The sequence below is a fragment of the Rattus norvegicus genome, chromosome 7 (assembly GCF_036323735.1).
Source record: "Rattus norvegicus strain BN/NHsdMcwi chromosome 7, GRCr8, whole genome shotgun sequence".
Classification (NCBI taxonomy): domain Eukaryota; kingdom Metazoa; phylum Chordata; class Mammalia; order Rodentia; family Muridae; genus Rattus; species Rattus norvegicus.
Genome location: NC_086025.1, coordinates 67,228,280 through 67,240,347, shown reverse-complemented (window position 1 = coordinate 67,240,347; position 12,068 = coordinate 67,228,280). Strand labels below are relative to the sequence as shown.

At 38.4% G+C, this 12,068-nt stretch overlaps 1 protein-coding gene across 6 annotated transcripts in view; it reads right to left on the bottom strand.

Annotated features, from left to right (window-relative positions):
* The window catches only part of Mtdh (metadherin), a 58,228-nt gene that overhangs the window by 10,472 nt on the left and 35,688 nt on the right, over positions 1–12,068 (bottom strand). For 4 of the 6 annotated variants that reach the window (XM_006241520.5, XM_006241521.4, XM_006241523.4 and 1 more), the window contains 2 exons: positions 10,353–10,451; positions 2,758–2,882 (listed from right to left, as the gene is read on the bottom strand). In XM_006241520.5, coding sequence (XP_006241582.1) covers positions 2,758–2,882; positions 10,353–10,451 — 224 coding nt within the window. The remainder of the gene's footprint in view (positions 1–2,757; positions 2,883–10,352; positions 10,452–12,068) is intronic. The other 2 variants (XM_006241524.4, XM_006241525.5) reach the window with 1 other exon arrangement.

Sequence of the window (12,068 nt, the reverse complement as noted above, 5' to 3'; positions counted from 1 at the left end):
CATTCCAGGCTGCACTGGCTATTCTCTCTGAGCCTGGCAGCAGCCGCCTTATTGTAACTCTATCACCTAGTTCCCAAGGGGAGTGGTCGCCACGGCAGTTCCATAGAGTCCACCTATCTCGTGGCTCTCTAGCTGCGGACTCTGCTCACATTTCCAGTGTCTGACCACTGTGGTTATAGTCACGACTTGCAGCAACCCGTTAAAATCAAAACTCAATAAGCTTATAATGTATCAATCAGATTTATATCAGTAAATTCAAATTCCACAGAATGTCTGCATAATAAACTCACAACCAATTGATAATGATATAAACTGCTCATGTAGATAAGACATGGATCTGGGTCATCCTTCTCTGCCTTCATCTTGGTTCTTCCCTTTCTTTTCTGCTCTCGGGCCTTAAAAACTGTCCCTGGGCCTCACTTTCTCACTGCCCAATCACAGGTCTTGCCTTACCATGTGCCTGTCTTCACCTGCATAAAGACAACAACCTACAAAAACCTCACTGGCTCCAGCTCTCGCCAGCTTAAGCACTCAGGAGAGTGGGCTCTGCGCCTCGCCTGGGCAATACCCTCCTGTATGAGTTCCACTTGCCTTGGGAACTAGATGATAGAGTTACAATAAGGCGGCTGCTGCCAGGCTCAGAGAGAATAGCCCCCAACCATGACGTAGAGTGGCTCTGGGAACTAGGGTGATGCCTTCCTGTTCCTTGTCCCCTGTACAGGAGAGCTGGCCCTGCACCTCACGTGGGCAACACAGTGGACCTGGCTCTAGAGGTATGGGTGAAGGATGAGAGTTGGAGAGCTGACCCCGCCTCCTGCAATGGATACTGGGCAAACTGGGAGAGCCAGTAGGCTGACTACCTCAGCTACCAACCAGGCTCAGATCAAGGGCTTTGAGTTGGCCCAACTTAAGATCTAGATCATCTGTGAACTGTTGGAGCTTGTGAAAGGGGCAGTTCTGCTGATCAAAGCTACAGGATCTCCACAACACAGGGAAACCACAGGTTATCTAGGAGGAGTCCCGGTGAGGATCCAATATTGATGATGTAACAGAAGCCAGAGATCTAGAACAGAGACCAGTGACTCACTGCAGCAATGAACATTTGCAAGTGGAGATGTGTGGGCAGAGGGGTATACTGTACACAGACACATTATATGCATCCATCTCAAGATGTTTTCTAATGCTCTGGGGTTTTTTTGTTTGTTTGTTTTGTCTAATTTACTTTTTGGGGGAAGGTTGTAAAGGCAGAGGGCAGATATGAGGGAACACAGAGATGAGTGGGATTTGGGTGCATGATGTGAAACTCAAGCAATCAATAAAAACTTGGGAAAAACCTCAGTGGATGGAAACAGGAGGATCAGGACTTTAAGGCCAGCTTGGGCTAGACGAGGCTCTCTCAAAATTGCCCCAAATCAACATTACCAACAACTCTCAAGCTCTCGTTCCCAAAAGGCACCACGACCTTGAAATTTTGTGTATATACAAAGTTTTCTAGAGATTTATATGGATATAAAATTTTGTAGAAATAGACAATATCACTCAGCTCTGCTGAGTATCTATTCATAATTGATTGAATAGAGCTTTAATTCATTCCTTTTTTCTTTTTGCAGTGTTGAGGACTGAACCCAGGGTTTTAAACAAGGGATCTACCACTGAACAGCTGAGCTGCACACACATTCACACCACTCTCTACATCTCAAACTTTATTCTTGACCTTTCTTATTTGCACATATATAACAAAGCAGTGGATGGCAAATTATAGTACCTCTCAAGGCCAACAGTTTCTCCTTCCTGGTATGTGCATGCCCATGTCCCCACATCTGTGTTTGTGTAACTGAGGCCCAGTTGGACGATGGCATGAGGGTCAAAGAGACCTTGACTTCCATCTTAAGAGAGACTCTCTGTATTGTTTACTGCTATGTACACTAGCCCAGTTGGTCAGTGCTTCCTGGGATTCGCTTGTCTCCACCTCCCTCCCAGCTTGGTGAAGGACCACGGGGATGAAAGGTGTGTGCTACCAGGTGTGGCTTCATGTAAGTTCTGGGCACTCAACTCAGGTCCTCATGCTTGTAGGGCCATCTCTTCAGCCCTCCCCACATCTGTTTGTACAAGCAAATTTCATTTTTATATTGTCTAGCCTTACTCGAAGAACACAGGGCTGCATTAGCCCATATGGCTCTTTGGTAGCTAGTCGGCCACATCTGCACTAAAATCTCCACCAACACCTCCCATCCTTCCTCATACTGTGCATCACTGCCATCTCCTGCCTCGCTCCAGTTCTATCTACTTTTTCTCCAGAACCTTGTTTGCTAATACTCCTTTGAAAAGAAAATTATGTATTTTATGTGTATGGATGGGTATTTTGCCTGTTTGTGCAGCAGTTGCTGTGTCTGAGGTGTTGGATACTTTGGGACTGGAGTTACAGATGGCTGTAGGCCACCATGTGGGTGTTGGGAATCAAATCCAGTCCTAAGAGCAGCCAGTATTCTTAATCCTTGAGCCATCTTTCCAAACCCTAATACTAATCTCTTAACTATGAAGCACATGCTCTTCCATAGAGCTACACCCTCAACCCTGATTCCAAAATCTGTAATGAAAATGCTCTAAATTACAGTGCCGATCTTTAGGCCTAAGCACTCTGTTTCTTATGCTGTTCCACACCACCTCCTCCTGAGACTCAATTGTCCCTGCCTCTGTGCCCTAGAATTGTCCTTAGTGTTTTAAACAAGTAATTACCTTTTAATTCCTTGCACATACCTTTTGATCATTAGAAATCGGCTCCTGGGACTTCAGAAGTGAAGCTCTATCTTCATCTACCCAGTTCCCCCACTCTTCTGCTGGTGCATTCCAGTCTGAGCTAGGATCAGCAGAAGACAAACCATCTAAGGGATAACGATTTGAATTAGTGATCTGTCATTCTGCCAGAAGCCAAAATCCAAACACTAAAAATTCTTTATAAGGAATTAAGCTGTATTTTAAATTACTCTTTCCCCTGAGCATATTTTAAGACTTAGGATAAAGTGGAAACATAGTAGCTTTTGTCCACATGTTGCTAAGCACAAGATTTAGCGGAATTTTTAGACACACACAAGACATATTTATTAGTTATTAATGTCATTCTCCTTTGTCAGTTTTCTAAATCTTCATTTTACTTATCTATTTTTAACCTAGCCATATTTTTATAACCAATTTATTTTTTAGGGTACAGAATTAAACTTTATTTAATAACAGTACCAAAATTATATACCCTCATAATACACTTATCCTATCCTTGTAAGCTTTTCAAGATGAGGCTCTTTAGTTTTACCAAATCACAAGCTCTTTCTTTCCTCTTCTAATACCTGCAGCCTAACGTTTTCAGATGATTCAAGTGCCTCTTATCCAGTGACTTTAAAAGCACCCAAATCACCTGCAGGGCTTCATCAGCCTAGTCTCAAACCTATGTTTATCCTAGCATTCTGAATTCCTGTCTTTTAGTCTTGAGGCACTGCCATTTTACTTAGAAAATTGTCATTAGTCAATGTTAGAGGGGAGCACAAACCTCTGCTTCTCTTTGGCTAAGTAGTTTCAGAGGTAACTCTTCCCTCTCCCGCTGCAAACCATTCGTTCCCACACACATTCTTACAGTCAAGTTTTGTTTAAGATGACAGACGTTATACTTTACTTACAAGTGGTCAATAAGTCTTCCTAGCATTGTTTAACTGAAAGAAGTCCAACAATTTCCCATCATTCCCTAATGCTACTAATACCAAAACTAAGTTTTTATTTTCATATGCACTCTATTGCTTCTGGAATTTCTAAGCTGTTCCACTGATCTATTCCTAGGGTAATGCTACACATGATTCAGACAGACATTTTATTAACAAGGATGCCTATCTTACTACTACTTTTTGCTATTTTAATTTTCCCAGGTAAACTTTTTGTTTATAGGAGAGATACTCATAGATCTTCACAAAAGCTTTAATATACATTTGAGAAAACCAAAGAATGATCTGAGAGAATGCTCATAGGAAAACAAACAAACACAAAATAGACAAAATCTTCTACACAGTATTTTCCCAAACTTATGTGAGAAATACATAAATAGTAAGTATATCCTCTCAGGATTGAAAATTCATCTCCTCATGAATAAGTTCCTCAGTAAGCTCTAACTATGTAGTAGAACCAGAGTTAAGTCGGCAAGAGTTATGTGTGCAGGAGCCACTCTTATATGCAGCTAACAGTCTACTCAGTGGAGATATGTAAGCATAATAAAAGAATCACACGTTTTACCACAGGGGACTGTGAAAACAGAAGGATGGGAAGTCCAAAAATAAGCAGAGTTTATAGTAAAAAAAAAATGCAACAAGCGATTACAAGTGTGAAGTATGCAACAAAAGAGTCTTTTCTTCCATCTCAAAATTTATTACCAAGTATCATGAACAGATGAATATTCAGTCAGTACTTTGGAGTATTAATATAGAGGTTAAGAACATGGGCCTCATTGTCAAAATAACCCTTTATCACAACACTGCTTAATTTTTCTTCCTTTTTTCTTTTCAAGACAGGGTTTCTGTGAAGCTCTAGCTGTCCTAGAACTCTGCCTCCAAGTGCACTACCAAGCATGATTTAGTTTCCACTCCCCAACCCTGATTTATTTTTTGGTGCTTGGTGTTTTGCTTGCATGTGTGTCTATGTGAAGATGCTAGATCTGCTAGAACTGGAGTTACAGATAGATGTAAGCTGCCATGTAAGTGCTGGGACTTGAACTGGGGTCCCCTAGAAGAGCAGCCTGTGCTCTTAACTGCTGAGCCACCTCTACAGCCCTCTGACTAAGTTTCTTAATCTTAAGGGGCTCTAGATCAACTTCACGGCATGCTAACAAGATCATAGAAGATACACTTAAAGCAGCAGCTCATAGTAATAGAGTCAGCGTTCAACAAATTGTGGCTGTTGTTTTTACTATCAATGGTGTTTCCACTCCTGCCTTGCTTACTGGAAAAATGACTGCACATTCTTGGGTTATGTCAGAACACAGAGCAATTTGATCTATTGTTAATCAATGCTCAGTACATTGGCTAGGCATTTATAATTAAAACTGATGGATTTTTGAAAAATCTTGGCGAGATACATTTGTTCTTCGTTTTAAATGATAGGGATTCAATCTAGGGCCTTGCCCATTACAGCTACATCCCACCAGATATTTTTGATATATCTTAAATATAGAAATGTATGAGTTATTTTTATAAGCACAAATGGATCCAGTAGATGTTTTCGAGCTGTTTACGTTATACCAAACATTTGTTACCAATATTGTTAGGGGACTTCAACTGTCTGAGCTTCACTGTGAGATTTAAATCTCACTGATGAAAAAGTTTGAAAACTTTATCCATTAGTCTTGTCTCTAAGACTGATTGCCAGAAAAGAAACTATCAAGTAGAGTTTAGACAATTAAATATGCAGCATACTACTAACATATGACCCATTCCTCAATGAATACTATAGTGTGTGTGGGAAGAAATAAAAATCTAGTTTAATACTTAGTGAATTACTTTTCAAAAGGTATAGATGGCTTTCAAGTCTGGAAAACAACTGCACTCTGGTTCACTGTCTGTAAAAACATTAACAGAAGCATAAATCTGTGGTGACTATATAAAATCCTATGCCTTTTTTTGTTTACTGAGTAGAGATTAATTTTTCAAATAACTGGGATCAAACAAAAGCTACTTAACAGTTTAATAACCCAAATCCAAATATTACCCAGAGATTTTCCAATGAATAATGCTCAAGATTCATAGGTTTTACTGTGCTAATAAACGATGTAGTTTTTGCCTGTTTTGGTAGTGACAGTAATTGAACATAGGGCATTGTGCATGCCAGGCAGGAACTCCATGAGCTATATCCCCATTACTAATAAACTTCTTGAATAGTTTTCTTGAAAACAAGTCATACTGTATAGCCTATCGCACTCCCCATCCTCAAGTGCCTAACAGCCCTGGCTGTCCTGGAACTTTCTCTGTAGACCAGGCTAGCTTTAACTCAAACTACCACTGCCTCTGAAATGAAAGACATGCTCCACAACTGCCTGGCTTCATGGTGTACTTTTATCCATTTATTAAATGGGGTAATTTCCCTACCGCAGTATTTTTACAAGTCTGCCAATGCCTTTTAAAAGAGCTACTATATATATAAATATATATATGTATATACATATATATAACATATATATATATATATATATATATACACACTATATATATATGGGTAAGAAATTCATCTCTTCATTTAATCTTGTGGAATGTTTTAGGTTCAAGTACAGCATTGCTGACCTCAATCTGGGGGACAACTATTTTTAGCAGAACTCCTGTAAGCAGTAAGTTTTATAATTTAGTAAAACACAGCTATGTTTGAAAGATATTCTTCAGTGTTTAAAAACAGTATCAATACTCCATTGAATAGCCTTTTGCTCACTTGACCTTCCCTCTTGTTACCAAGTTAATTTGTCCAGCGGCTGCTGTTGCATTTGCTCACAGCAGACCCCATGTTTCAAAGCTTTCATCACAGACTAGAGACCAGTGGCTCCCTAGGAACATTCCAAGCTTCCGGCACCAGATTTGGGACTATTGAAGCATCCTATCCTATGGACTAAGTGTTGCCCTACAATTAGAGGTCGCAGTAATGGGACTATTGATTCTAACTTGTGGCAAGATGATACTAAAACCAACCATAATATACTTTATAATTCATTCTATAAATTTAAGAATAATAATTAATGAGTACAATTATTCATTGAGTTAAAAAAAAAAAGACGTTAAAGATGATATACATACACCAAAATAAAATTCAGAGGAAATAAGCTAAAAAGAAATTATGGATGTAGAAGACTGCCAATATGGCACAGAAAACTTAAAAGATGTTATTCTTGATATGTATTCAGTATAAAAATTTTCTTACAATAGTATCTTGTTCAGGTTGCCCTTGAATTTAATACTGATTATAATCAAGAAAAGATTTTGAATGCCTGATCCTTCTGCTTCTTCCTTCCAAGTGCTATTACCTCCCAAATACTAGGATTTCACTCATTTATCTCTACATGTAGCTTTCCAAAAATACATTTTTTTTTTGAGTCCTACAGGAGTAGGACTTTTTTGAGTAGACCTGGCTGTCCTGGAACACATACTATTGATCAGGCTGGCCTGGATGTTAGAGATCCACCTACCCCTGCCCGAGTGCTGGGTTTAAGGGTGTGTGCTACGCATGTGTGCCATGCCCATGGAAGCCAGAAGAGGGTATGAGATCCTATGGAGCTAGAGTTTCAGAGAGTTATGAGCCATTATGTGTGTGCTGGGACTGAACCCAAGTCTCCTTTATGAGCAGAAAGTGCTTTTAGACCCTGAGCAACCTTGTTAGACCCACCAGGACCACCCCTCCCAATAAGATTGTTTATGTATGTGGAAATGAGAGGACAACTTGTGGGAATTGGTTCTTTGCTATCATGTGGGTTTGCAACTCAGGTTGCAAGACTTGAAGGCAAGTGCTCTTACCCACTAAACTACCTTGCCAGACCACACCTGGCTTTAAGCATCTAGAATCTTACCAACACACTTTTTAAAAAAAGATTTATTTATCATATATAAGTACACTGTAGCTGTCTTCAGACACACCAGAAGAGGGCATCAGATCTCATTACAGATGGTTGTGAGCCACCATGTGGTTACTGGGAATTGAACTCAGGACCTCTGGAAGAGCAGTCAAGTGCTCTTAACCACTGAGCCATCTCTCTAGTTCAACACACTTTTATATGTAATTTTTCTTTCTCAAACTATTTCTTTAGCTGCCAATGATTGTTTTTCATATTTAAAAGTCTTTCATACAGGTAAGGTAAAAATTTTCCGTAGGAAACTTGTGGCTGCTAGTTCAGTGTTAACTCTTTAACTCTTAGCAGCCCAGATCCATTTCTTTTTTTGGTTCTTTTTTTCGGAGCTGGGGACCGAACCCAGGGCCTTGCGCTTCCTAGGCAAGCGCTCTACCACTGAGCTAAATCCCCAACCCCCAGATCCATTTCTTATTGGGGCTCTCCTGTAATCACTCCCTAGCTCTGTAGTGTAGAGACAGAGTTATTTTTCCCTAGAGCAGCATAGATTATTTTGATTTTAAAACCCATGCTTTTGCATCCTCATACACGCCAACACATTATAATTTAATTTTTCTCAAAAGTATTCAGAGTACACAGAAATTATTTGTTCTACTTTACAGTTCAATACAGATGCTCTATTCTAAACCCAGGACTAGAACTAAACTTTCCAAGCAAGTACCCTTAGTTGGGAATTGTGGTACAAACCTGTAATCCATCCCAGACCTCAAGGACTGAGAATCTGATGCCAACTGGGCCACAAATTGAGACATCAACACAACACAGCAAAATAAATGCCTTTTTCTGTTTTTCAAGATAGGGTTTCTCTGTGTAGTCAGTCCTGGCTGTCCTGGAACTCACTTGGTAGACCAGGCTAGCCTTGAACTCAGAGATCTTCCTGCCTCTGCTGCCAAAGTGCTGAGATTAAAGGTGTGCACCCCTTCTCCTGACATATAAACAGAGTAAGACAGTCTTGATCACATCTTTTTCATCTTTGGACATGGGCCTCTCTAATCGCCTTTCTAACCCCATCTCAATCTTTAAGGACTCTGCTTGATTTACTGTGTTACAAGCTTGCTTTCATGATTATACTAGTAATATAATAATTACTATGATTATAAAATAAATATACCTACTTTTATCTTATTTTTCCATTTATTTATTTTTACATGTACTGGCATTTTGCTTACATATGAGGATGTCAGATCCCCTAGAACTGGAGTTACAGACAGTTGTAAGCTGCCCTTGACAACTGGCTGAGCCATCTCTCCAGCCCCATGATTATTATTTTTACTGTACTGTAACAAGCAGGAGTTAATGAAAACAAGTGGTACAAGACCAGCAAGGTTTGAATTTCATCTTTTTCCATTTAACTAGCCTGTAGAAAGTTACAACTTTTTTGTTTCAATTTCTTTATCTGAAAAGTGTGAGGAAAAACAGTGTGAAGTACTGAGTGAGAAGACTGGGGCCAGTCCTGGGCAGATACACTTTCATCATCATCATCATCACTACTACTAAATCATTAACTTTATCATACATTACATTAAACACTCTACAAAGAACTGCACGCACTAGCTGGGGACTGTGGTGTTTGCCTTTAATCCCAGTATAGGAAGCATAGTAAGGAGATGGATTACTGAGTTCTAGACTAGCAAGAGTTATTTAGCTAGACCCTCTGCCCCCAAGTACTATATACATATATGAGAGTTATCAAGTCTTTCTTTCAGGAGGTTTTGACTCAAAACCAAACCAAACCTATTAAAATAAAGTCAAAGAGAAAAAAGTAACATCCAGAAGACAATTTTATAAAATTATTTAAAAGATTTTATACAAAAACATTAAATCTATACTTTCTTTTCTAAAATAGGGACTAAAATGATGGAATATATACAAGGTAGGAAAGAATGTGACATAAAAATTCAGAGGAGTTGGGGATTTAGCTCAGTGGTAGAGCGCTTGCCTAGGAAGTGCAAGGCCCTGGGTTCGGTCCCCAGCTCCGAAAAAAAGAACCAAAAAAAAAAAAAAAAAAAAATTCAGAGGAAAGAATAAATTCTGAAATTTGGAGAGTTTTAGGGGGTAGAGGAACCTTGTAAGTTTGTAATTTTAAACAAAAATAGTACGCTTTTTCAATATGGAGACAATTTTCTTTTTTCTTTTCTTACTTTTATTTTGAGCCAGGGTCTTATATGTAGCCCTGTCAGATTGGAACTCCTACACAAACCAGACTGGCCTTGAATTCAGAGATCAGCCTTGCCTCTGCTTCCTGGCATAATGGGTGCCACAATGCCCAGGTTACACACACACTCTCCCTTACACTCTTTCTAAAATTCTTTCAAACATATTTTTATTGGAAATTGGGCTATGAAAGTGGTTGTCAACTAGCACAAAAATGTGCATACATCATGATTAACTCAAAGCCACTACTACAGAATTTATTTCTTCTTTTATACTAAAACCAGAGAAATAAAACTATTTTAACAGAAAAAAAAAAAAACTAAAAAAGTTAGTCCTACAAAACTAGGATAAAACTAACACTGCCTCAGTCATTAGGGAAAGTTGGTTTTAATTTCATTAAGTATTCAGGATCAAGTTCCAAGTAGTACACAGTTGGTGTTAAATTATATTACTATGACCTTTAAAGGGGAGAAATTAGGATTAAAATTAAGACATAAAGCATAAATTCAGGATACTAAAAAGAAAATTCTGAGAGAAGTAACTGAAAAGATTTAAAAGGACATACTTAACCCAGACCATTCATCATCGATATGGGGCTGATTACGGCTACCATCCCACTGATAATCAGAAGTGGTAGACTGAGAAACTGGCTCAGCAGTAGATCCTTAAATGAAAAACGAATGCAATAAAATTAAAAATGGAACTTCCTAAGGCTGCTTCATAACAAAAGTTCTAACTTTTCACATGGACTCTATTTTTTATTTTTCCTAAAAGGAAAATTTAGACATAACAAAAGAAAAAGTAAAATAGAGGGCAATTTTAAATTGAGTCTGATAATAGCTAGATCTAATTCAACACCACCACCATTCCATTCAATTAGAATCTGACTTGTTATCTGCAAATTTCAAAATGTTGAAAAAAGTTTCATTTTTCCCCTTTAAGATAAACAAACAACAAATCTTGCTAGATCTCCAGGGTATGCATATATCCTTACAACTCAGAAAAACATTAGAAAATGTTTGAGTTAGCTGAACTTTTAGGCCACAGAAAGTTAAAGAAAGAAAATTAACCAGAGAGTTGAGGCAGAGAAAAGTAAGAGAAATAAGGGTTGCTGCAAGTTTAGAGGGTTAACATTTAGATGCATAAATTTACAAAAAAAAAAAGAGCATTTTCTAAGTTTACTTGTTTGAAAAGGAGGGATAAGTGTGGGGTTACAAGGTTTCCTAGGAACCTGATGAAAGCGGTGGCGGCCCAATGTCCAGAACTTTTTATGCAAATATCTAAAAATAGTTTTGGGGCATAAAAGTCCATGAAAGTAAGGTCAAACACATTGCTCTATGGCTACAATGCAAATTAAAGCATTCTATCATGTGCACAGAGACACACACATTATACACACTAGACCTTCTGAATCCAAATTTCATGTGTTAAGAGTTCTTAGGTGACTCCGATAGTCACTTAGATTCAGAGCCACTGACACGAAAAACTAGGTGGTCAGTATAAATAAAACTAACAATCACTTCATTCCCTCATAGTCTTGGCAAATTTCTACATTTCCACTTAGTTATGAAGATGAGATTGATAGCATTTCACTAATGATTACTATCTAATTATATACTCAAAATGTTATCTATTTTAATGTAAACTTTAGCAGATCACCCTATGAATGTGATAATTAGTGTATTAGCCACTTAGGTTGTATAACCATAGCTTCATCGTTCAGTGGCTCCTACTGCACCTCTGAAGCCTGTGTTGTACAGTCCTCAAATGTAGGGAAGCAGCTCCCTTGCCCTTCTGGAAACGGAGTGTGGTCAACAAGACCAGTGGAGCAAACTGCATCTTACAGGTCAACTCCACCATAATTGGTCCATTAACCAAGAAGAATTTCATATTTTCAAACGGTTGAAGAAAAGTTCAAATGAATAGTGTTTTGAAGTCAGTATCTTTGAAGTCAATGTCTTTGATCTTCGATTTCTGTGTTATCATGGCAGAACTGAATTGACTGTTGTGGCAGCGACAATGTGGTCCACAAAACCTAAACTATTTATTATTTGCTTTTACAGAAAGTCTGCTAGCATCCATTCTAGGCTACTGTTCCAGACTTCATGAAATAACATTAGTAAATGAAGGAAGCTTTGTGAATCAAGTAGTATAAATCAAAGTGCCTCCCTACTTATGTATCATTTGATAAATATATGTAGCTTCTGTTGAGTAATGAAAGACCTATGTATTTAAGTGATGTTGGATTGACAGTTTACAATGTATACTCTACAGGTAATTA